This window comes from Haemorhous mexicanus, chromosome Z (assembly GCF_027477595.1).
Source record: "Haemorhous mexicanus isolate bHaeMex1 chromosome Z, bHaeMex1.pri, whole genome shotgun sequence".
In the NCBI taxonomy this organism is placed as follows: Eukaryota; Metazoa; Chordata; class Aves; order Passeriformes; family Fringillidae; genus Haemorhous; species Haemorhous mexicanus.
This window is the reverse complement of record NC_082381.1, coordinates 87,296,013-87,322,753: the sequence shown is the minus strand read 5'-3', so window position 1 is coordinate 87,322,753 and position 26,741 is coordinate 87,296,013. Positions and strand designations below refer to the sequence as shown.

Here is a 26,741-nt window from a genome sequence, read left to right as displayed (position 1 = left end):
TTAAACATCAGGCACACATTAAGGTCAGGCAGCTCAATTCCATTAGCAGGCAGCCAGGCTCAGCCTCTCTGTAATGAATGCTGCTCTCGCCTCCTAATGATAGCAGCAGAGGAACTGGGCAGTGCCAGCCTGTGGTGATTGGCACCCCACTGACACTGGGGACCACTAAATTGATTTTAAAATTCCATTCATCTTCTGCAAATCATGGCTTAAGTCTTCCTGACCTGTGACAAATCTTCATGAGCTGCAATTTGAAAGATAGAGCCAAGAGGAAAGGCAGGAAAAAAATGCTCAAATAAACCCTGCAAAAAAATTCCCCAGCGCAAGAAATATATTTCAGCTGGGTTGTTCTGCCTCAGCTTCGAGCCCTCTCCCCCAGGTATGATTCTCCACTCACTTTGTGAGGGAGGTTAAAGGTTTTTAACCCACTGCCTGGCACAAAGAGGACTCAGAGGATCCAAGGATGTTACAACAGCCTCCCTGTTGCTGGACTTTGGGCATTGGAGGAGTCATGAGCAATAGAGGTGTCCTCCCCATCATCATCCTCACACCTTCCTGACCCACTGCAGCACAGCCAAAAACACAGCTCACAGCTCCCTGCCTGTGCAGCTGAATGGGCTGGCTGCTCTCACCCTTGGGCCAAGGAGACCTACAAAGTTATCAGAAAATGCCTTTTCCTACACCCTTTAGCACAACAAACTCCAACCCAAGGGTTCCGCCAGCTCATGTTTATACCAGGGTTTTATACCAGATTTTATACAGAATACTCCAGGCTGCAGCTTCCTCTAGATCCCCATCTCAGAGGGGGATGAGGCCCTGGCACAGGGTGCTCAGAGCAGTTGTGGCTGCCCCTGGATCCCTGGAAGTGTCCAAGGCCAGGTTGGATGGGGCTTGGAGCAACCTGGGACAGTGGAAGGTGTGTGAGCAGCACCATTGTTTCAGAGATAATTTGAAAATGCTCCTGGGGTGAAGAAAAGGACACAGGGAAGAGGGTGAAACAGGACTTTGAAGCACTACCACAGCACAAGGAGTCTGGGTTTCAGGCTGTGAGTTTGTCACATTGTTATTGCTGAGGCATTTGGGAGGTTTGTAATAGCTCTTTTACTCTGTAAAATAAAGAAAAACATTTATTGCCCTCAAATACAAATAACAGCTAAACATAGGCTGATCAGTTTAATAGTGCAGTTATGCCTATTAAAGCGACTGCAAAACCAACATCAAGGCATTTCACATTAATTCCTTTTTAGTGACTCCAGATCTGATTCACTTTGACAAATCCCCTGCTATGAAGAAGTGGCCACAAATCCCCACAGCTCTCTATCAGGTGGCATTGAAAAAAAAAGTTGCTATTGGACTAGAAAATTTTGTCAAGGTCTGCCAGGGAAAGAAAACCTGTTGATCAGAGCAGCCAGATAAGGCAGTTGTACAGGTAGTGCCAGCAGATAGATTTTCCCCCAGATCAGTATTTTTGAGCAGATTTCATTACAGGAGAAGGGGTGTGAGTCTCTCTTACCACTGGTGTAGTGAGTGACCTTGGGAAAGTGCCTCCTCTTGGATTTTAACCAAATAATGTTAAAGCTATTATTTAAAAAGTAGTATTTGTTTGCGTCTTTGACATTAAGAAAGAATTGAGGTTTTCATTTTTCATTCAAAAGTCTCAGCTTTGTCAGTTTTCTGTTTCATTTCCAAATCTGTTTCCTGAAGACAGCAGAGACATCTGATCAAGTTTTTATGGCTAAATACAACCCTTCAGACATCTCCTGTAACACATTTCCTCAAGAGTGACCACGGAAAGGGGGACATGAGACAGAAATCTGCTTTTCTCACCCACATTTACATTTACCCATGAATTTCACATGCAAAGGAGCAGAATCACCTGCATTTTCCCTGTTCCCTGAATTTTACACCCAGTGGCCCGTGAGAAAGTCACTGGTGCATTGTACAGGTGGAGAAATGAAGGTGGGAGATCCAAAGCTCCTGCTCAGCCTTAGGAGTCTCCATTCCCAGGGATTCTGATGGGGAGCTGCAGAGCTAGGGGCCAGCAAGCTGTGCCCACACCCACCTGAACCCACACAAGGATACCTGGGAAACCAGGAGCACCTTGGGAAGAGCTGGGTTCTGCTCCAGGTGCTGGGCACAGATATTTGGCCTTGAACCACACTTATGGTGGTTTGGGTCATGGAATCCCAAAAGGCTTTTATTTGGAAGGGACATTTAAAGCTCATCCAGCCCCACCTCCTGCCATGGTCAGGGACACCTTCCACTATCCCAGGGTGCTCCAAGCCCTGTCCAACCTGGCCTTGGACATTTCCAGGGATCCAGGAGCAGCCACAGCTGCTCTGGGCACCCTGTGCCAGGGCCTGCCCACCCCGCTCAGCATAAAAAAAATTCCTCCTGAAAATGTTATTTCTACTCAACTCCTTATGGGACAGCTGGGACAAATCAAAAACCATTATGAAAATAATCCTAGATTTTCCACTTATACTGTCAGTTCACAATGTAACTGGACCTTTAGAAAGAGCAGAAAAAGATTACAAGGGGTTTTTTCCCCCAGTGCTAACTGCTGAACCCAGGAGACTTCTGCCTGGGTGGAAATAATAGAGCACAAATAACACTAACCCATGTAATATCCACTAGATGGGGGTTCTGGCAGATATCAAGTAGAGGAGAGAGAAGCAGCAATTACAAAGCAGTATTTCAGATTAAACCCAGCTCTGAGGGGAAAAAAGTAACATCTGTTCGAGACACAAAACCTGTTGACACCTCAGAACTCCCAGTTATATACAAAAAGGAATTAAATTTGGGATCTGAACTTCTCAGTGATGTTAATTAAAGGCTGGTGCTTCTAGAACATCAGATGAGCCACACACTGAATTTCTGAAATCTTTCTGGTGCTTTTGAGAGCAATGGACTACAAAGCATCTGACCCTTCTCCTCTATTCAGAAGAAGAATTTTGACCAGGCAAATGAATCTGAGACCCCAGTTAGGAGCTCTGGGCTTGTTGAGAAGCTGCCCAACATTTGGCAGGTCTGCAAACGTCAAGCCCTGAAGAGGTGTCTGCTGGCTGTCTCCAAGCCCTGAATACCCTCACCTAGCAAGCTGGTGGGCAAAATCCCAATTCCTGACTTTTTTTGTACATTCAGGATGGGAGCAAATGGCCTCAGGTTGTGACAGGGGATGTTTAAATTGGATGTTAAGAAAATATTTCTTCACTGAAGGAAGAAATTTTCAGGTCAGACTTCAGAATGGGCTGCCCAGGGCAGTGGTGGAGTCCCCATCCCTGGAGGGGTTTGAAAGCCCTGTGGATGTGACATGGGTCAGTGGTGGCCTTGGCAGTGCTGAGGGCATGGTTGGACTCCATGATCCCGGAGGATTTTCCCCACCTTTAAGGATTCTATGATTTTGCAGTGGGCTCACCCCTACTTTTTATAGCAACAACAAAAACTGTGTGGAGGGCAAACTTTTTCTGGGACCCCTGAGCTCAGACATGCTCCTGAATGCCCCATTTTCTAAGACAAGGGATGGCTCATTCAGAAAGGTGCTCAGCCCTTCAGAGCAGCTCAGCAGGCTGGACCGAGGTCTCTTTTCCTCTCAACACTGCAAGAACCAGCCAACAACCTCCTCCATCCCAGCCTGGAGGTGGAGACCCACAGTTCTCCTGACCATCACCAAGCTGCCTCATCAAGTAGCCCCAGACCAGTGTGGGATTTCTCTGTGTGTTGCTGTTTTTCCTTGACTTTCTGCTCCATCACCTGCTGCCCTAAGAACTTCCTGAGCCTCTCTCTGTGTGTCACCCTCCCTCCTCCCCTATCACCCAGCACTTCCACAACAGAGCTCAGCTAAATTTTCCCCTGTAGATGAAAACTTCCCAGGAATTTTAAGCTCTGCTCTTTGCAGAGACATACCTTTCTCCCCCAGGCATGTTGTGTGCCCTGACAGACAGAAAAAGGAACTCCTACAGCTGATGGGCTGCACCCCACCCAACCCCAAACTCAGATGTGGGGAGCAGATCACTCACCATGGGTGTTGATAGCAACAAATCACTTTTCATTGGCTTTTTGGTGCCTGAACCTTGGGAAACACTTCACATTTCCACCATGCTATTGTGCTCTGGGCTTTCATCTCTTTTCTTTCTTTCTTTTTTTTTTCTTCCTTTTTTTTTCTTTTAATCTCCAAGTCTCATTATATTTGTTGGCTTTCCCAAAGCTCCAGCTCCCTGGCGTGATGCAAAGTGCACACGTCATGGCATCACTAGAAAAGGTCTTGTTCTCTTTTGAGGGTGAAAAACTCCAATAGCAAGCAGGATCTGGGATTATTATGGGCTGGAGAGGAGCACTTTGGCTCAGAGGGCAGGGTGCCCACTCTGCACACCCACCTGCTCCATTAAACTTACCTCAATCAGGCTGCATTCAAAGAGGACTCCCCAGGGCCTCTGCAGTGGTGGCAGCTCCAAGCGGGGTTGTTGGGTGCCCTGGTGCATCTCTCCTGCCCTGCACCACCCTGCTGCCAGGCCCTGGCACCTCTCTGATGCCCTCTGCCCCTTGTGCTGGCCTGGATGTCACCTCCACCTGCAGGGAATGCTGCCAGCCAGTCGGGTTTCTGCAGAGCATGTCCATCCCTGTTTCCCATTTAAATTGCAGGGTGCTGGGAAGGGGCCCTTGCTGCTTCCCCACTCCCATCATGGGGCCAGAAAGCTGTGACCAGTGGTGCCATTGCAGCAAAAACAGGTGGTGGAGGAGAGGAGAGGCACCAGTGCTCCCTGATCTGTGAAAGAGCAGCAGCCCTTCAGCAAACGGATTTTCTGCACAGCATCCATCAAAACCACCACCCCCACCAAAAGCAGTGTTTTCTGGAAGTGAAACTGGAAGAGGGATGTGCACTGAGAGCCCACTTGGCACCACACCACGATGTTCCTTTCTCCTGGCCAAATAATGAACGTGGCTGCTCTTTAAAGCTAGTTATGAGAGAGATCTGCCCAGCTCCATGTTCCCAACACCACTTATTACACCATCCATCACAGACATCCCCCAGGGCAGCAGCCAGAGGACAGGGCTTGTTCTTCAGCTTCCTCATCCCTGCAGCCTCCTCAACCCTGCAGCTTCCTCATCCCTTCAGCCTCCTCACCCCATCAGCCTCCTCATCCCATCAGCCCACATGGAGCTCTCAGGGAGCTCTGGACACAGGAGAGCAGTTCCTTACCCTCCCCTACACCAACACCAGGCCAGTGCTGAAGCATCTCAACTGTTTTCAGCAGGTTTGGGTCCCAGAGCCAGCTCCAGCCATGAGGGAGATGTTGGTGCTTGGAGGAGGAATGGGAGGAAGGAGCAACTCCTTGCATTCACAAGGGAAAGCACAGCAGGTACTGTAACACATGGTGGGAAATGAGATAGGTAAAGGTGGAGAAGTCTAGTGAAGGTAATGCCAAGAGTGATGCTGGCTAGGAGGAGGGCTGCTTTGGATATCAGGGAAAGGCTGTTCCCCAGAGGGTGCTGGCACTGCCCAGGCTCCCCAGGGATGGGCACAGCCCCGAGGCTGCCAGAGCTCCAGGAGCCTTTGGACAGCGCTGCCAGGGATGCCCAGGGTGGGATTGTTGGGGGTCTGTGCAGAGCCAGGATGTGGGTTTGATGATCCCATTTGATTGGTGGGTCCCTTCCAGCTCAGATGACTCCTTGGTTCTCAGACTACTCATGCAGCACACAACCAGGCTCAGAAGACATTTGCTGAAGAGCAGCAGTAGTTGAGTCTGCAGAGACACAGAGGATGAGCCTGAGTCTGACAGTGCCAAGGTCAGCCCAGGGGGAAAAGCCCTCCCTCATGGCTCAGTTTCTAATAGGAAAAGGTCCAATGAGAGATGCTGGGCTGTGGATAAGAAATCCCAGGACAAGGACAGGAGTCCCACAAGGTCTGCATGATGCTTGAGTGTGCTGATTTGGGCTGGGGTAAAGTTAATTTCCTACACAGTAGCTCTTACAGGGCTGTGTTTTGGGTTTTTGCTGAACACAGGGTTGATATCACAGAGCTGTTTTTGTTATTGCTGAGCAAGGCTTGAGGAGAGCCAAGGCCTCTGCTGCTTTTTGTGTGGCCACAGTGGTGAAGATCATATAAAGTGAGGGGAAGAAGGAGGAAGGGAGGGATGTTTGGAGTGATGGTGTTTGTATTTCCAAACCACTGTCATGTGGGAGGAAGCCCTGCTCTCTGGAGATGGCTGAACACCTGCCTGACCATGGGAAGCACTGAATTAATTCCTTGGTTTTGCTTTCCTCATGTGCACATTTTTTGCTGTGCCTATTAAATTGCCTTTATCTCAATCCACACAGAAGTTTTCCAGCTCTTACCATTCTGATTATCTCCCTAATCCCGCTGGTGGGGGATTGAGTGAGGGGTTGTGAGGGGCTGGATGGGGTTAAACCACAATGAATCATTGCAACATACCCCAAAAACTGCCATGAGCTTCCCAGGTATTGAGGTTTGGCTCTTGATTTTGCTAAAGGGGCTAAAAATCACTTGTTGCAGGAAGAACAGAGAGAACACCAAGCAAAGATACCTGACATCCCAAACCCTCTCAGGAGGAACTGCTTCCTGTCCAAGGGAACATGCCTTCCTTCCCCCTGAGACACATCCTATTTTTCTAATCCTGTAACTACCTCCTGGCAATATTTTCCTTTCCCAGGACACCCCTGCACCATCCATAGGAGCACCTGGGTAGCACCACAGCCATCTGGACCTGGCAGTGCAGGACTCTCCCTGCAGGTGACCCAGGGCAAGATGACACATCCTGACCTCCAAGGTGCCTCTGCGGTCTCCTGTGGCAGAACACCCAGGATTTCCACTGGCAAGTTTGTAATCACACCTGCCAGACAGCTTTTCCTGCCCAGAGCAAACAAGGCCATGGAGAAGGTGCTGTTTGAACCTGCAGGATGGCAGAGAATCACAGAATATCCTGAGTGGGATGGGAACTCACAGGGATCATGGTGTCCATGCCCCTCCACAATCCCACCCTGGGCATCCCTGGCAGCACTGTCCAAGCTCTCCTGGAGCTCTGGCAGCTTCAGGGCCGTGCCCATCCCTGGAGAGCCTGGGCAGTGCCAGCACCCTCTGGGAAAGAGCCTTTCCCTGATATCCAACCTAAACCTCCCTGGCACAGCTCCAGCCATTCCCTGGGTCCTGTCCCTGTCACCAGAGAAGAAATATCAGTACCAGTCCTCCTCTCCCCCTCACAGGATGCTGAAGATCACAGTGAAGCCTCCCCTCAGTCTCCTCTGCTCCAGCTGAGCAGACCCAGTGCCCTCAGCTGCTCCTCACACAGATTCCCCTCAAGGCTCATCACCATCCCTGTGGCTTTCTTTCGATGCTCTCTAACAGTTCAATGTCTTTTTTTATGCTGTGGCACCCAAAAGTGCCCTCAGCACTCGAGGTGAGGCCCCAGCCCAGAGCAGAGCAGCAGTGACTGAGCTGGGTGAGACCAGTGAGGAGCAGAGCAGTGGTGACACATCCTGGTCAGGATTTCCCCTCTCATTGTCATTTTGGAAACGACCTCTGGCCCTTCCTGAGCCTGGAAGCTCATCCTTGATGCCAGTGGAGGTGAGGAGGAGGGAGGGGCAGGGGCTGACGTGACCTTCCTCATTTTGTGACCTCCCACACCTTTCCAAGGCTCATCTCAGGCATTATTAAAGCACTTTCTGTTGATTAGATAAATTTGATGGTTTCACAGTGCAAGAATATAAAGGCAATCTATTCCTGACCATTGCATGCTTCCCAAAACACCTAACCTACCTCAAAGATACATAAAAAATTATGTCAAATATTTGTGCATGAAAAACCCAACCTAAAAATCATGATGAATTGGTTTTATTCCCTCCATCCAGTTGATGCTGTTTCATTTTTTTGTCATAAGATAGCATTTCACTTCTGGGGTTGTGGCCTATTTCATCTCCCTTCAAATGAACCATTTAAAAGCCTCTCCCCACCCTCTCATTTTGTTGAAAAACTCAAGGACAATACAAACCCAGAAAAATAAATTTTCAGCCAGTGAACTGGAAAATAATCATCATCATCAAAACCAGATATTCTTGTTTTCTAGTCCCTGGCAACTCAGTCCAACAGAACTGCCACCAGCTGAGCTGCTGGCCCACCACCCACTGCTCACCCATGCACTCCCCTGGTGCAATGGGGACAGGACATTCCTTGCCTTGGGGCCCAATATCCATGCCACACTCTAATTTTCAGCTCATAGTTTGAAGGAAAAACCTTGGAGGCAAGAGTGTGGCCACCACTGGTCAATATACTGCAGGAGGGAGTCAGGCACAGCTGAGCAGCAGATTAAAGATAGAGATGGGTGTTGCTGCTGCTATGATAAACTCAGGAGAGTACAGAATCAGCAAATCATTTAGACTGAAAAGACCTCTAAGATCATGTCCAAACACTCCCCAGCACTGCCAAGGCCACCACCGACCCATGTCCCCAAGTGCCACATCCACATGGCTTCTAAGTCCCTCCAGTGATGGGGACTCAGCACTGCCTGGGGCAGCCTGTTCCTAAGCTTAATGACCTTTTCCATGAAAAAAACATTCCCTAATATTCAACCTGAGCCTCCCCGTGCCCAGCCTGAGGCCGTTCCCTCTGCTCCTGTCCCTGTTCCCTGGGACAGGGAACCTAGCAGGTTCCTGTCAGGAGCTGTGCAGAGCCACGAGGTCCCCCCTGAGCCTCCTTTTCTCCAGGCTCAGCCCCTTCCCAGCTCCCTCAGCCTCTCCTGGGGCTCCAGCCCCTTCCCAGCTCCCTCAGCCTCTCCTGGGGCTCCAGCCCCTTCCCAGCTCCGTTGCCTGCCCTGGACACCCTCCAGCCCCTCAGTGTCTCTGCTGTCCTGAGGGTCCAGAGCTGTCCCCAGCACTGGAGATGCCTCAGCAGTGCCAGCACAGGGGACAGGGCATGACACTGCCCTGGGGCTGTGTCACACCCTGGCTGGCTCCCAGAGACCATCTGCTACAAATATTGAATCCCTACTTCCCAGGAAGTAGCCAGACATAACCTGGTGATGGGAAATAGAGTGTAACTCTTCTGTTTTCCTTTGCTTTTTTTTAATTGACTTCATCTCAACAACTTATTTTCCATTTCATTTTCTGCCCCATGCCTTCCTGAGGAGGGGAGTGATGGAGCAGCTCGGTGGGTACCTGGTGTCCAGTCAGGATCATCCCACTGCAGTTTTCACAGGAGTTTCCCACTCAGACCAAGGAGGGCTGAGCAAAACCAGTTCCCCAAATGTTTTTGCTGCAAACTGGATAACATTTTCTCCATTCAGGCTCCTGGAGATCTGTCTGTAGCCCTTTGATCTCAAAGGAGGCTGTGCACAGAGGAGCAGGAAAGAGTTTGGGGCTGCCAATGGGTTTTGTAGGTGGCCAGCAGGGAAGGGGGCATTTTTTACAGGGTGGCATGCAATGAGGAGTTCATTATGAAAAAAGAAACAACTTTGTAACCACCCCAAGCCAGCTGTCTCTGTGCAGGAAGCCTCCTCGTTCCTTATCTCAGCACCAGGAGATTTGTGGGATATCACAAATAACAGCTGGTTAAGATAAGGTCTCTCCCAACACGCTGCTTGCTCCCAGCATCTGTAAAGCATCATCCTGACGGACCTGAAAGGACCAGTGCCTGGAGCTGTTACATCTCATCCATTTTCAGTCCAACCCTGCTCTTTTCTAGACGTTTTGAGCAAATATTGTGAGGGCTCTTCCCTGAATTTCCATGCCTTAGACACCCATGTCCAAACCCTCCCAAACACCCTCACCTACCATCAGGGGAGCTCAACCACCAAAGGCGCTCAGTTTTGGCACAGCAAAACTTAATCCACTCCCTGTCCCTTCCAGCTCCTAGCATGGAGGGAATCTCTTAATTTCAATTAGGAAAACCCCGCCAAGGAGGAGGGGAGCTGTCAGGATCCCCCCATGCTAACATGAAACCAGCAAACAAGATGTTTACAGCCCAGTGATTCATAATACTGCAGAGTTTGCAGGAAACATAGCACCATTCATGGTTAAGAAATTCTCTTGTTTTCTGCTAAATATATAAAATAATCACTCATCCCCTGAGCAGCAGATGCAAATTACACCTAGTATTAGCCTCGTATGCCAACTGCTATAATTCTGGTGCAGCATGAAGCCGTTTCCCAAGGCTTTAGAAGTCCCTTAATCTGCCTTCTGACGTCAAATGACAAATTTCTTGCCTGGGATCATTAACGGGATGACTAATGAAAGCTGATAAGTGAATTTATAAATGAAATTAAAGATATTAATATTAAAGGCCAGGCTACAAGAGAGAGAAGTGTGGATTTAGCAAACCACAACAAGAAGCGTGGTAATCTGCATGAGATTTACAGCTCCTATCCTGACAGGCAAACGAGTGGTATTTTCTGCCTGGAGGTTGTGGAAGCTGCCAGGCTTGATGGACACTTCTCCCGAAGCATCACCACCCCCATTACCTTCAGATGCTGACTGAGATTTAAAAAGCTCCTGCTCAAGTTTAACTGCAAATGCCAAAGCAGGGATTAGTGCACCCCAATAGTCTTTGCAAAGATAACTGCACCACCAAACCCTCCTGCAAACAAAATACCTTTACTCTGTGGCCAGTTTGCTGCCAACTTTTTTTTTTTCTCTCTCTTTTAAGATAAAAACACACCTCAGACTGGATTCTCATCTTATTCACCCCAGTGTAAATGCCAAGCAACTCCTTTAAAAGCTGAGGAGTTTGGGGTTTTTTTGGTTTTATGCACGTACAAACAAGTTCAGGCCTTGCCAGGTGGGAATCCATCCCCAGGTCCAGGCAGTTTCACCATGAACCCACAGTTCCTCTCAGACTCCAGCTGCTCCTCACTGAGGTTTGGGGCCCTCAGGAGAGACTACTCAAGTACCAGCTCCCACCAGCTGGTGATGGTCAGCCCTGAATGGACCAGACAAACCTCCTGCATTGCCCCAGGGCATGCAGGCAAACACAGGCACCTCCTCTGATATTATAAAACAAAAAAAAAAAAAAAAAAAAAAAAAAGAGAGAAGAAAGCTTCATTTTGTCTGTAGATGTCCCATTTTCAGTAGAGACAGTATCAAAACTGGCTAGCTAGTGGGTCAAGTGGTCATGAGTGGTGACTCCTCATGCACCCAGAGCCTCCAAAAATCCCAAGATCCTGTGAGAAGCATCAGTGCCTCCACCTGGCAGTGAGATTGAAAGAAGAGTCAGATGCCACCAGGAGAATGAGGAATTCCCAGAGACACACAGGAAGCACAGCTGGGGAGGGCACATTTGTTACAGGGATGTTTCCCAATCCCTTCCCTCGCTGGAGGAACCCAGGGTGGGGAGCAGCTGCAGCAAGACAGATGTCCCAGGGATGGTTTTATTGAATGCCTTTTAGAGACCCGTTCCAGCCTGGAAGAAAGGACAAGAGAATGTTTCCACAGCCACTCTCAGCGCCAGAGCTGGACATATGGCTTGGTAGGCTGTCCAGTTCCGTCAGTCCTGCTCAAAGAAGTCCCAGAAGGTGCCCATGCCTTGTTCTCTCCTTGTTTGGGGACACATTTGCTCTTTGGACCATTTGGGAAAGGACATGGAGGGGTGGTGCGTGGCAACAGCTCCACAGCACCTCTCAAGCCTTCCAGAGGGAGGAAAAAAGAGGAAAACCAGCACCAGCCAATGGCTCTGACTGAGCTGAGGGTCACCCACACCTCGGGGTGTCACCTCCACACAGGGCAGCCACTGGGAGCAGCTGGGACCACAGTGATGTGGTGAAAAACACACAGACACCTGGATCCTTCCCCCAAGTACCAAAATCTTCAGCCAAACATTTCCCTACAGGCGTGCCCTCACTTCACAGGCTCCCAGCCCACAGGGCTGCCCCTTACTCTCTCTTTGTCCCCACAACCTGCACCTTTGCTGCTTCCAGCACTTCTTTGCTGCTGACCCCACTGGGTGCAGTCCCTCAAGCCAATGAAGAGAGTATGTTCAATAAAGAGCCACAAGCCACGCACACACAGCTTTCCTGCAGGCACATTTTTCAGCCTTTAAAGGGAGGGAGAGAAAACAACAGAGGTTAAGGACACTTACCAAGAGGGATCCACGACAGCATGGGCCAACCAGCCCAATCCAGCTGGGGCTGGGAAATGCAAAGGACCATCAGGCAGGAAAATGTGTGAGAAAAGGTCCTGGGAGACTGCAAAACTGAGCAGAGGAGGAGCAGAAAGGGTTAAGAAAAGGTGGAGAGGAGGCATGGAGCAGACAAGGGTTTTCTTTCCCTCCATCCTGGCTGCTGCTGAGCTCTCCAGCACAGGAGCCCAGTCCTTGCCACCACCAGGACCCGTTGCAAGAGGCTAAGGAGTGAAGGAGTGATTGAGACTTCCTTTTCCTTTTTTTTTTTTTTTTTTTTGGGAGAATTTAACCTTTCTCAAAAGACAGGGTTCTCTCACTAAGAAGGTTTAGGAGTAAGACAAGACCACACAATGATTTAACTTGTGGATCTCCCATGGGGTCCTGTGCAGAGTTGCTTGGGAAACTACTTTGCCAACCCCAATTGCAGACCAACCCACTCCATCTACCCAAAATCAACCAAAAAAAGGGAGAAAATTACCATTTTCCCCATTGAGTGTTGTCCCCCCTCTCACTGCCTCCCTACAGGTCCCTGCCCTGCAGCTCCATGTTCACCTTCTGCTTCCCAAACCCCCACATCAGCTGAAACACCTGCTGAGTGCAGACTTGTGAGTTTTGAGGACCAAATTGTCCATAAAGCAGCACCTTGAAGCTCTATATTATGTGAAACCCCTGAAGAGAAAAGCCTCATGCTATCACCCAGCTGCAGGGTTATGCAGGAACACCCAAATTCCATGAGATGCCCAAGAGTCACAACATTTGCCAATGCCATCACACCTCTTCCAATGGCCAAACCAACTCTGTTCCTGGGGGCTACAGATATTGAAGACAATTTAGGATAGGAGAAGTTGCAAATCTCCCCTTGGATTTCTCACTCATTAATTTAAAGCCTCCCAAAACGAGCACTCCCAGGTTAAGGGTGGGAAGGGCTTTTCTCTGCTGCAGCACCTGCCCCCTTTTTGAACACCTCTGGAGATAAGAATCTTCCAGGTTAGACACAAGGCGCCCCAGTGCATGGTTTGGGGTTCAACCAGCATGTGAACGGGTGGGAAGGGGATGCCCATGTCCTTGCTACCCCCAAAAGAGCTGTATTCCCATGTCCTTCCACCTCTGCACCCCCAGTGGTTGCCACCATCGTCCCTCTGGTCAGGGGTGACGCATGAGCCAGTCTTGGATGTCCCATGTGCTCCCTGAGGTACCTGGGGGGGTTTCTCCTACATTTTTTGGGGCAGTGCCTGCCCCAGCCATGCTCCATCCTCCCCTTTCAGCTAACAAGGAGCTGCCCAGGTTATGAACAGGGTTTGAAGCAACAACAAAAATGAAACTCAAGACTTACTCTAGGAAAGTCCTTCCAGAAAGGTCATGGAGGACTCGGGGTGGCCCTGGGAGGACACCCACACTCTGCCCAGGGCACCCTGAGCAGCACTGGGCTGTGTCCCCACCGTGTCCTCAGCACTCCGTGCCCCTGCACCAGAGCAGCTCTGGGGTTTTGTGGCAGACACACCCCCTCGACCACCCCCGAGCTTCACAGCTTCTGCTGCTGCCTCCCTCGCGCACCAACTCACCGGTTCTTAAATAACACACTTCCACGGGGCCAGATCCGCACTCAGCAAGGTAAATCCAGATCAGCTCTCTCTTTAGGCTCTGCTGATAATTCCCAGCATGAGCAAAACGTGACCACTACTTGTTTCTGTTTCCCTTAAAAAGGATGGAAGCTGTGCCACCCGCCCAAACCCCATGTGAGAGACACATCAGCCCAGCTCCCGTTTGCCATCATTAAATGCACACAGATGGGTGTGAGACCTTTACACAGCCCTTACATAAATGAACCTCAGAGCCCGTTTTGTCCGTGTTTGGGATTATCCTTCTCCCTGTTACTGAAAGGAGTTATTTAAGGGAGCCCAGAGACACAGGTTGGTGCTGGAGAGATGTCTAGGCTTTACAGAAATCACTGCATGTGCCTCCACACCCACAGCAGTACCACCAGCACGTGACCCACCTTGGATTTCCTCAGCCCACGACGCTAAAACAAAAACAAAAACCAAAAAAAAACCAAAAAAAACCACGCAAAAAAAACCAAACAAAAAAAATTCATTTTCTTTGTACCAGGTGGCTTTTTCAGGACTCAAACGTGGCTTTTCCAGAGTGTCAAAGGAATTAAGTCATTAAAATGTGGATGAGTTTGATGGATTATGAGCTATGAAAGCCTGGTGGTTACTGACTAATAAGGCTGGGAGGTGGAGGAGGGGGGGATGCTTCCTCTTGTAAGGATGTGTTTCTAACAAGACAGGTCAAAAATATGATGCGGATGATAAATTGCTTTAAAAGTTGCCATTAACCCAGCAGTTTTCTGCATTATTAGATTACCAAGGCATCCTCGGAGTGGGCTGACCATGCAGCCCTGCTCTGTAGCAGGGCTAATTTGCAGAGTGAGACCTGGGGGGGGTTGTTACGCTCGCTGCAGTGAATCCCCACTCCCAACAAAGGGGCAGCTGCCGGCAGGTGTCCGTGGAGGGGATGGGTTTATCCGTGTTGGGGTTTGAGCTGGGGGGAGAGGAGAAGGGGGATTTTTTTTTTCCCCCCACGCCATAACCCGAATCTCATTGTCTCACGTGGTGTGGGGCTGGTGGGGGAGAAGGGGGATTGAATTTAAAAAAAAAAAAAGGAAACAAAACAAAATAAAAGAAAAAGGGGGGGGGGGAGAGGGCGGGAGAGGGGGGAGAAAATAATAAAAAAAATCACATTGGAAAATGATCAGCCCCAACAGGCATGCATGTCTCCCTTCATGCAAGCGAGAAGCACAGCCTCCCTCCTCGGGATGTGTATGGGGACGTGTCAGGCACGGAGGAGCTCAGCGCTGGCCCGGGGCGAGGATGGAGCGAGAACAAAGGGCCACGGCATACACTACATCCAGGGGGGAGCAGGGGGGCACCCCACCGGTGCTCATACAGAAGGGGACAGGATGGCCAAACAGTCACCGAGGGACACGGAAAGGAAATATGGAGAAGGAAATCATAAATAAATGTTTATAGAGAGAACCAACCAAACTCAGGATAGAGCTAGGAGAGAGGTGGAAAGGCACAGCCTTGCGAAATGATGCGTCTCTGGGAGGGATGCTGGGGTAAAGGCAGGGCGGGCTGCAGGAGCCACTGGCTTTTGTTTTGTTTGCCAGCGGCTCCTCGTGAAATTTTAGCGGGTGGGAACCACCGACCTGCTGAATTTGTCTTCCTCTCATTAAAGACCAATCACCAATCCTGCGTCTCCCCCCCGCTTCTGTGGAAATGTAATTAAAGACAAGATGCTCCCCCCGCCTCCCCTCCCAGCCCCATCTCCTGGCTTTGGGAGCCCTGACTTCCCTCAGCTCCTCGTGGCATCCAAGCCAAAACGGGGAGGTTTTACAGGACCATTTTGCAGACCTGGGAGAGGAGGTCTGCTGCAGGCACAAGGAGAGGTGACCACTATTATAATCATCGCTTTGCAGCCGCAGCCAAGCTGCTGACCGCAATCCATCCACCCCTCCATGCTTCCAATATTTTAAGGCTCCCCGTGACTTTTTCTCCCAACCCCATAGTTTGCTTTTTTTTTTTTTTTTTTTGGATCAAATCGAGTTATTATTCAGAAGATGGTGGGCCTGGAGGCTTCGAGCAGGAAAAATGTAGTTACAACATTAGCAGCTGGGACGTTTTTACGAGCCCTGCCTTGCAGGGGTCTAGTGGAGATATTTATAGCGTGCCAGTCGCCGCGGGACCGAGGCACGGCAACTTCTCGCCTGGCAGATGGTGGGCAGGGCACTCGCAGAGATGTATATGTTTAAAATATACAGCTTAAAGATTAGAGGGGGATTTTTTTTTTTTTTTTAATACAGGTTGGTTTACCTCTTGTTAATCAGGAGTTTAGAAAAATAAACAATTCCCCCCCATCCATACAGAGGGATCAGTCTGGTAAGGAAGGTGTAATGTTGTAACTAGAATGAATAAGCAGCAGACCCTTCATTAATTTTTTTTTTTTTTGATTAATAATGAGGGATTGGATCTGTACACTTTTTTTTTTTTTTGGGTTGTTCTGCGGTAAAACCAGAATTCTGCATCGGCACAACAGCAATATGGACTGTGCGCTGGGAAGTATGTACACACACACTAATGCTGAGGGTAGATATGGGATAGGAAGTGGGGGGGGGGAAAATGTATTTTAAAGCCCCCATATCTGTTCTACGAGGGAGAAAAAATCCACTCACTCAAACCTCACGATGAGGGGAAAGCAAGGAAAAAAATCTAAACAGCAGGATACGACAATAAATGGGAAAACAGCAATAGAAAAAGCACACTAGGTTAATATAGGAAAACTAGTTTCTTTATTGAGAGATCGTATATTAGTATTAGTGGAATCGTGTGTAACAATGTCATCATGCACACAATACAAAAAGGCAAGGCCCACCATGCTATGGAAGGGCAACAGAACAAAAGCAGCGTACACTGAGCAGATGTATAGGCTACAGCACATTACATTTCAGCAGGGTATGTCTCTACAGAGAGATTTACATCAGAAACTAGGTAATGTAAAAAAATACAGACCATGCTTTAGTTTTAGTACAAGAAAAAAGGTGGAGATACACAACCAAAGGATATTCGGTACAGAAAAAATTACCCACAAAATAAGAACAGGAAGTAATTTAGCACAGCAGAAAAAAATGTTATCCCTGTTTAATGGAAAACCATTTTGCCAGTCGTCTCTTTCGGCAGCCCGGTTTGTTTGGTTTTTGGTTTGTTTTTTTTTTTTTTTGGGGGGGAGGGTAGGGGGTGTTGGGGGGCCGCTGGGCGGGTTGGGGGTGTGCCGGCGGGACGGGACACTTGTGGCTGCAGGGAGGGACGGGGCTGGGGGCGATGCCCGCGGGGACAGCGGTGTCACCGCGGGGACAGGGATGCTGCACCCCCGGCCAGCGGCACCTCAGCGCTGCCCGACCACGCACACCCCGCTGCCCAACTCTCTGCCAGCCCGATTTTCGGAACCGCGGCCAATCGCTGCGCTTCCCCTCCCCAAATTTAATGGTTTTTGGAAGGTTTTCAAGCAGGGAGGTGGGACCAGATGACCCCACCGTGGTGCCCTCCAACCTCAGCCGCCCCGGGATTGTGGGTTTGGCCGCAACTGGGGGGCGTTCGCCCCCGCCGCACCCCAAAGAGACTCTGCGACGACGACCACAGCAAAACGAATCCACTTAACAGGAATTTACAGTGCAAATGTAACTCAGCTACTACACAGGATGGAGGTACAAAAATGGCTGTTATCGGCTACAGCTACGCTGGGATGGCCTGGTGGCTACGGTGAGGGGTGGGGGAGAGGGTAAATTAAAAAATAAAATAAAATCCGTAAAAGAAGAACGGGAGGGGAGGGGGGGAGGGGGGAACAGATCTACCGCAGCGGAGACGGGAGGTGCGGGCGGGAGGGGGGTCCCAAAGCGTGGTGTGTGTGGGGCGGCCGGCGCCCCAGAGAGGGGGATGCCGCCGGGCTGGGTGAGGTGCGCTGAGGGAAACGCTGAGGGGCAGCCCCCCCTTCCTGCCGCCGGGGACCCGGGACGCGCCGCCCCCCCTCGCCGCCGCTAGCGGCCCCGGGACGCGAACCCGCGTTGCCGGGAGCGGTACCTCTGTTGCGCACGGAGCCGAAGACGGGCAGCACCAGGTATCCGACGTGCACCAGGACCATGCTGCGGCCTTTGTGCCCCCCGGACGCGCCGGCGACTGGCGGCGGCCGCGCTCGGCCGGCACACAAAGGGGCGCTCGGCCAATGGCAGAGCGGGGGCCGCCGCCGGGACACGCCCCCCGCCCGCCGCCGGCCAATGGGCGCCGAGGGCGGGGCGGCCCGCGCGCGCGGCGGCGGGGTCGCGTGCGCGCGCACCCGCCCGCCCGTCCGGCCGGGCTTCAATCCGTCCGTCCTTCCGTCTGTCCGTCCAGCCAGCCACCCGTCCCTCTGTCTGTCTGTTCTTCCGTCTGTCCCTCCATCCATCCATCCTTCCGTCTGTCCTTCCATCCGTCCGTCCAGCTGTCCTAACGTCCATCTATCTGTCCGTCTGTCTGTCCAGCAGTCCTTTTATCTGTCTGTCCTTCCGTCTGTCCGTCCATCCAGCCTTCCGTCCGTCTGTCCATCCATCCTTCCACCTGTCTGTCTGTCCTTCCATCTGTCCATCCAGACATCCTTCCATCCATCCATCCATTCATCCATCCATCCATCCATCCATCCATCCATCCATCCATCCATCCATTCTTCCGTCTGTCCTTCCATCCATCCATCTGTCCATCCATTTGTCTGTCTGTTGTCCTTCCATCTGTCCATCCAGTCATCTTTCCGTCCATCTGTCCATCCATCCATCCATCCATCCATCCATCCATCCATCCATCCATCCATTCATCATCCATCCATCCATCATCCACCCATCCATCCATCATCCACCCATCCATCCATCCATCCACCCATCCATCCATGCCCCCACACAATCACACCCCTGTCAGCCGCACACACATGCACACAGGTGCACACACATGCACACAGGTGCACACACGTGCACACAGGTGCACACACATGCACACAGGTGCACACAGATGCACACAGGTGCACGCAGGTGCAGTCACACATCGGCAGGGCAGCATCCCCGTGGCTCCTGCAGCAGCACAGCTGTGCACAGACACCCCCACACGCACAGGCACACGCCACAAACGCCCTCAGAGCCCACACAGACACCTCCCGCGGGGACAATGACACCGCCACCCCTCCCGCGGGGACACGGACACCGCCACCCCTCCCACGCTCCTGCCGTCCCCTGCTCACAGCCCGCTGCTCTCCCGCCCCACACACGCGTGGGTCACAGTCTGGAGCTCTCCCTGCGCACATCCCTCGGGAAACACCCGCCCGGCCGTGCCACAGGCAGGGCCACCGAGCGCTTGTCGCTGTCCCCATCCCAGTGCCATCCACATGCACATCCCTGTCCCCATCCCTCCTCCCCGCGGGTGACACAGTGGCCTATTGTGTTGACGCCCCAGTTACTGACAGAATTTATCCGTTGGGGCATCCCTGACCTAAAATGGCTCTGGCCAAGCCCGAAGGGGCGTGGAGAGCGCCTGGAAAGCCCTGGGAGCTCGGAGCCACCCACCTGCTGCTACAAGGAACACCCCCAGCCTAAGGAAGGGCGATTCACCCGCCAAAAAACCCCAAGTAGACGCTCATCTCCATTTAAAACTGGTTTAATGGAGTCAGAGCCCCCGTTGCGCATGAGGGATTTCTGGCAAAGCGCAGCATCCCGGGAATCATTTCACCCCGCTGCGAAGCGACTTTCCATGGCTTTCCCACCCTGCCCAGGCTGATTTTTTTTAATTTTTTATTCGCCCCCGTCCCCCTCCCGCTGCGGCCGCCGTCCCGCCATGGGGAGCTCCCTTAATCCCCGCTTAGCCTTATCCATGCCGTGCATCTGGCAGGTTTAAGCGCCCGGCAGCCTCCGGACGCGGATGTGCGATGGATTTGTCCTCCCGGATTATGGCATCGGGTCTGTCGCTGGGTTCAGTTTATGGGTTCGTTGTTTGGTGGCGGGGAGGAGGGGAGGGTTGGTTTGGTTTTTTGTTTGGTTTGTTTTTGTTTTTTTCTCCCGATCTGAATAAAAACGTGAGCTTGGTAACCTGAATCTGTGTAAACCCTTCCTTGCCCGTCCCACAGCCCCAGGGCAGACGCCTGGGAAGGATTAACTCGATCCACAGGGAGAGCTGCCAGCTCTCCCTCGAGCCTTCTCCAGAGCTGCAGCCTCCAGCACAGAGGGCCCTTTTGGGCACGTTCACACAGCTGCTGCTCCGAGCTCCCCAAAAACGGGAGGAGGACAAGTTCCAGGCGCTCACTGCCTCCCGGTGCCCATCCCACTGCATCCCAGCTCGGATTTGCCCTCCTGCCTTGCCCCCTCAGTGCCCTCAGGAGGCTGCTCTGGCTCATGGGGGGGTCTTGGGAGGGAAAGGCTGGGCTTTGTCCCCCTCTGTCACCGCGCTGCTGTGAGCGTTGCCCACCCCAGCGCTCAGCCAGCCCCGGCAGGCAGCTCATCATGTCCCAACAGCATGGATATTTCCAAGAAAAGAGCAAACTTTGCTGTTTCATTTTTTCCCCCTAGAGTCCCAGAATGGTTTGGGCTTGAAGGGACATCAAAGCTTATCGAAACCATGAGCAGGGATATCTTCCACTCCCCCAGGTTCCTCCAAGCCCCGTCCAACCTGGCCTTGGACGCTTCCAGGGGCAGCCACAGCCTCTCTGGGCACCTTGTGCCAGGGCGTCCCCACCCTCACTATAAAAACTTCCTCCTTACATCTAATCTAATCTAATTTTCCATGTTTATGCCGTAATGAAACGCTTCCTGAGTCCCGTTTTTGCGGCAGCATGGAAGAACACCCACTTCCCACCTGCTCTGTCACCCGCAACGGGTCACCCCCGCCCGAGGGGTGATGCCGAGCTGGCCGTGTCACACACACCCGACAAAGGGACACCTCTTTAAGCGCTGAAAAACCCGCAGGGTGCCACGCGTGGATCCGACAGGGAGGGATGCCTCCTGCGCCTCCCTGGCCCATCCCCACCCTGCCCGCTGCAGGACGGGTCCCAGCAGCTTAAAAAACGCGCTGGCATCCCCTCCGCGGTGCCCCGAGGCGGCTGCTGGCCCCGAGCCGGGGCTGCAGCCCTTCCAGCGGCCCCAGTTGCCTCGGGCAGCTGCTCCGGTGGCCCCCGGCCCCGCCGCAGTTGTCCCGGGCATTTCACGGGGCTCAGCCCTCGCCGCTGTCGCTTTGCATCCGCGCACACATTCCCTCCCTTCCCGGGACACCCGATCCTCCGCAGATGCTGCAGGCACAGGTTGATGTTAAAATTAGCCCCTGGCTCCCTCCTGCCCGTCTCCAGAGCAGATTGTGGGGTTCAGCACCCCCCGTTTGGGGCATCCTCCCGCCTTTACCCCAGGCGCTGACGTGGAACCCCGCTCCTCTTGGATGCTCCCGGGTCTCCAGGTGTCCGTGCGACACGGGTGTCCCCGCGGGTGGCTGTTTTGGGGATGCTGCAGGCACAGGGGGATGTCTCGCCCCTCGGTACCATGGGGAAGGATTCTCCCCTTATCCAGGAGGATATCCAGGAATTAAAAGGTGATGCAGGGCACCTGGGAAGACCTGGGCTACACGTGGCACATCAGCACCATCCTGGGGGGGGGGTCTGAGGGTGACCTTAATTCCCAGAGCTGCAAGGTCTGCCCCCCACCCTCTGCCCACCCTAAAGCCCTCCATAATTTCAGCCTGATATGGGAGTTTTCACTCCCTCTGCAAAACCAAGCTGGGTGAAACCCTTTGGGAAGTCAGGATGGTCTCAAAAAACGATGTGTCAGTTTTCTTCAAATTCAGGGGATTTTTTTGGCTGGCCTCAGGCAGGACAGTGGAACAGCCCCCAGGGAAGGGCTTTATCCAGCAGTTTTGAAGCCCATGATTTGCTCCAGAGGGACATCTCACACCTCCCTGAGGCCTTTTTATGGAATCCCAGAATGGTTTGGGCTGGGACTCCAAGGGTCTGAAGTCTCAGGTGGGGGAGGCACAAAGCATTTTGGGCTTGTTGGAACAGCACTGGAGAACCTCCAGGGAAAAGTGGGGGTGAAAACACTTAAGGCAACCTGGAGAGAGAAAGGGCAAAAAAGAAGGGGAAATCTCTGCAGCAAATACCATTGTTCCATGCCTGGGAGCAGCAGCAACCCAAACCCAAGTGGGGACTCAGAAACTGGAAGGGCTTTATTTGAGATTTCTTACACTGACATTTTATCTCAGGTTATTTTGCTGCTTTATTTTCTGCCTCCCTGGAATTTTTTTCTCTTCTGCTTCTTACCTTGTTTCTTTAGCTAAAAAAAAAAAAAAAAAAAAAAAAAAAGGCAATCTAGAGGAAATCATTATGCATTTGATTAAAGTGTAATATCACAGCATTTCAATTTCCCAGTTTTATAAAGTAAGAGATAAAATAAGAAGATGGGTGAAAACCTCAAACCTCAGCTCCAAAGAGCAGCCATTTGGGAGGAGAGAAAGGGAGAGAAAGAAAACACTTTGCAATAATTTTGCTGTAGCCCATTTCAGATATGTGGCCCAGGATGTGCTTTTTCCCTTTTCCCTGAAAAGAGGATTTTTGGGAGCTCACAGCACTCGAAGGAACCCACATCCAGAGCTACATCCAGAGCCCTCCCCAGCTCATTTCAGGAGGGAGCACAATTTATGGTGGCAAAGGAGACAAGTGTCAGGAGTCCAGGGCAGGGAACGGAGCTGGGAAGGGGCTGGAGCTCCAGGAGAGGCTGAGGGAGCTGGGAAGGGGCTGAGCCTGGAGAAAAGGAGGCTCAGGGGGGACCTTGTGGCTCTGCACAGCTCCTGACAGGAGGGGACAGCCGGGGGGGTCGGGCTGTGCTCCAGGGAACAGGGACAGGAGGAGAGGGAACGGCCTCAGGCTGGGCATGGGGAGGCTCAGGTTGAATATTATGGATTTTTTTTTCATGGAAAGGGTCATTAAGCTTAGGAACAGTCTGCACAGAGGGCAGTGTTGAAGCCCCCACCCCTGGAGGGATTTAAAAGCCACAGGGATGTGGCCCATGGGGACGTGGGTCAGTGGTGGCCTTGGCTGTGCTGGACTCTATGGTCTTAAAGGGTTTTTCTAACTGAAGCAATTCAATGAGTCTATGATGTCCCATTTATATCTTAACATTTTGCCAAAAATGAATTATTCTTCTTTGAGGAATTTCATTCTCCATTTGTATGGGTGTGGCAGATGACAAAACACAGCTGGAGAGTTTTCTGACTGGTGGTGGTGTTGCAGATTCACTACATTGAGTCCAAAGTGGGACATTAGGGCTGACTGAATTCTTCCTTTCAATCAGTTTTAGGCTCACAATACTCATTACTCCCTGTGTGCCTCCATAAGGTGAGGACAGGGGTGGGCTTTAGGATGTATCACACCACCCTGTTTCAAGAAGAATGACCCCAAATTCATCCTTTCTCTTCCATCTTGCCCTTATTTTTGGGGAGCAGAGGTTTTGGTGTGTTTTCCTTGGTAGCCCCACAATGTTCTCCCCATCCCTGTATCCCACCAGCTCCCTGCAGCAGCAGCTTTGGGATGCAACCATGATCACTGCAGGAACTGTGAAGAAAGGAAAGCCCTCTCCTGGAAACGTGCTTTTCTGCAAAATCCCACAAATTCTGCCACTAATCAAGGACATTGAGCTATTTTATTTATGAGATCAGGTCCTTGGTTTGCAATAACCAAAAATAAGGCAAGGTCAGCAACCCCTGTCCACATTCCCAGATCCTGGGCTTAATATCTGGAGAAACGACTCATTAGTGGTTAATTACTTCAAAATCACAGCTGGATAATTTAATTTCAGTATTCTATCCAGACTATCTGATTTCTTTTGCTCTATCCAGGGCCCTTTTCCCTGCCTTGGGATGGATGCTGGCTGCATGGACAGGCTCTGTCCAAGGTGACTGGGTACTGCAGCGTTAGGAAAATTAAAAAAAATAAATAAACAAATTGGTTTTTTCACATCCAAAAACCCTTTTGCCTGTTTTTGAGGGCACTTTCCCCCTTCTGGGGGATGCAGAGGAGGGCGAGACAGCAGCCAGATCCCGTATCCTCTGGCTCTGGTGCCATCTAGTGCCTTCCCAGGGGCTGCTTCCAGCCAGGCCTTCCTGAGAGAAAATATCAGCGGCCAAACTGCAGTAAAAATCATTGTTATTGCCAAAAGGGTGCTGCTGAGAGCCCTCATCTCCACCCACCCACCCCTCCCCAGCCTTTCTGTGGGGGTGGGAGCAGGCTGAGCCGAGCCTGGAGCCCCAGGAATTAAAGGGGTTTCTCCCTGGGGCACAGGGAAGGAGAAGATGCAGGTGTGAAGCTATTTTTGAGGCATTTTGGATAATTGTAAGGGCATTTTAGAGTTTTTCTATACCCTTGGACAAGCTGGGAATGCTGGTCCAGGGCAAGACCTTACACTGGCCATTGAAGGATGAGGGAATGCTGCATCACCCCTCCAAAACCTTGGTTGTAGTATGGAATCCTGCTGCTTACTGGGAAAATAAAGCATTAAAATAAGAGGTTTTTTGAGTGTCAGGGAGCTCAGCCCCTCACAGAAAGCTCCCTCCCTGAGTTGTGCCGTGCCCAGGTGGGACTGCTTTAATTATTGCCCTAATTCCTCCCTTTGACAAGCAGATGGAGGAAAGACAGATTGTCCAAGGAGTCAAGGACTCATCAGCTGCAAGTGGGATGGGGTTTTTAATGGCCTGAGACTTTGTTTACACAGCATCCCAACCACAGAAAATGCCTGGGAGCTGTGGAGGTCTCCTAGGTGGGCACCAGGGGCTCATTCTCCTTTTGCTATGGGGGCGTTGAACTAAACAACATTTTCAGCTTGCCAGGCCTCTTCTGAGACATTGCTGTGAGGTGGTTTTTGAAATGATCCCCCTTTTTATTAGGATTTGCTCACTGGGGTTTTGTGTTCTGTATTATCTAAAGAAGAGAAGGCTCCAGGGACACCTCAGAGCCCCTGCCAGGGCCTCCAGGGGCTCCAGGAGAGCTGCACAGGCACTGGGCACAAGGCATGGAGGGACAGCAGCCAGGGAATGGCTTCCCAGGGCCAGAGGGCAGGCACAGATGGGATATTGGGAATGAGGAATTGCTGGCTGGGAGGGTGGGCAGGCCCTGGCCCAGGGTGCCCAGAGCAGCTGTGGCTGTCCCTGGATCCCTGGGAGTGCCCAAGGCCAGGTTGGATGGGGCTTGGAGCAACCTGGGACAGTGGAAGGTGTCCCTTCCCATGGCAGGGGGTGGAATTAGATGGTCTTAGTTCCCTTGTAACCCAAATCATTCTGTGAGTCTGTGATTGGCCTGACACTGGGGTTGACTGGCGTTCAGCAATTCCAAGTTTGAAGCAGACACACAAGGATCTGGAGGAAACAAAGCAGGAAAGGTTTGGGTGTCGCTGATCACGGGCCAGCTGGGGACAAAGCAAAAGCACTGCTCAGCTGCAGATGGCATTTCATCAGAGGCACCAGTCAGGCTCCAGGAGCTGTGCTCAATTCACAGCACCTACAGCAATGGAAAATGAATTTGACAGAGCACTCTTGTTTGTTTTCCCAGCTCTGATGTGGTTGCCCTGGATTCACCCGAAGCTGCCGATGCAGCGAGTAAGTGTAGAAAATTATCTGAAATTAAACTTCCAGACAGCTTTCCCCCTGCCCACTCCAGCTTTGCCCTGAGACTGTCTGAAAGATGTTTCCTTCCCAGTGGCTGGCACTCAATTCTAATTTTAAACTAAATTGCAAATCCAGATGACTAACCAGATTCACAAGAAAACTTCCAAGGGGCATTTGTGAATCAGCAGTCATCAGGACTCTCAGGATTGAATTTGCTTTTCAAAAACTCAAGATATAGACTGGGGGGATCCATGGGTTGGATCCTTGTCCACCCTTTAGCATCAGTAACAAGAGGATTTCACCTTATCTGCACCAAAGTTGTCAGTAAGTGCAGGGTTTGTCCATCCCAAGTTTGCATTTTGCAGGCATTCTGCTCCTTCCCTGTGCAGACAGAAGGGAATCTGCATCCCTGGGGTGCTCTGGAGAGAAAGCCACAGCAGCTGACATCCAGAGATGACAGCCCCAAAAAGGAGAGGCCAGACTGGGAGTGTTTCAGCCAAGGGAGGTGATGCCTTCAGCAAAGAGCACCATTTACAGATTCTCCAGGGAACTGGGGAACAAAGCCACTTAGCACAACCCCTTCAGTCCTCATTTCAAGGCGGGCAAACCAAACTTTCAGCCACAGAATTAATCTGCATTGCAACTAATTCACTGGGGAAAACACAATACAAAATCTAACCTGGTTGTGGGTAGTTTTCATCAGTTTTTGTGTTGCCTCAGAAATAGCAATTCTCACAAAGTCAAGTGGTTCCTGCAAAAGGAAGTGCCAAGGGCCACAGGAGGAATTTTAAGCATTCCATTCAGTGTACCCTGAAGCCTACAGACTCTGGGTATCTCTTGGTGATAAAGAGAAGATTCAGCATTTTATCTGTCCTCTTCCCACATCTGCATCAAACTCCAGGGTTCTGTTCTCCCTCAGCTGCTGATAAACACAAAATAAAATCTGAGACTGGTGCCCACCTCTCCAAAGACCACGAGGCCCAGATTTCGAATTTTTAGGCTCCACAAATGCCAAGAACTCAGTAAGGCTGAAAACCACTTTACCTTCATTATTCATATTGGTACTTAAAATACATGGATAAATGACCTTCCTGACTTGCACTCATGTGATAAATACATATAAAACACAGCAGAGGTATGAATTATAATCATTATTATTTTTATTCCTATTCCCATTCCCATTTCCATTTTGCCTGTGAGGGGGCAGGCAGGCAGCAGGACTTCACGTTCAGCACAGTGCAGTTGTACTTTACCATCCTCCTCTTTACTTGTGGCTCCAAATTCCTCCATACAATTTTGTGGTTCTCTGAAGACAGCTGCCCCTGGCACCACCCCCTGGCCAGAGAGGACCTGCCCTGTAGCATCAGCCTCTGAGTCAGGCAGTCTCATGGGGCAGCAGAAGGTGTCTGGGGGGATGG

The 26,741-nt window shown here is 51.2% G+C and overlaps 1 protein-coding gene across 1 annotated transcript in view; it reads right to left on the bottom strand.

Moving 5' to 3' along the window:
- Positions 1-17,898, bottom strand: part of ARK2C (arkadia (RNF111) C-terminal like ring finger ubiquitin ligase 2C) — a 55,332-nt gene extending 37,434 nt beyond the window's left edge. The window contains exon 1 of the mRNA XM_059836544.1: positions 17,758-17,898. Coding sequence (XP_059692527.1) covers positions 17,758-17,818 — 61 coding nt within the window. The 5' untranslated portion in view covers positions 17,819-17,898. The remainder of the gene's footprint in view (positions 1-17,757) is intronic.
- Positions 17,899-26,741: the final 8,843 nt, after the last annotated feature.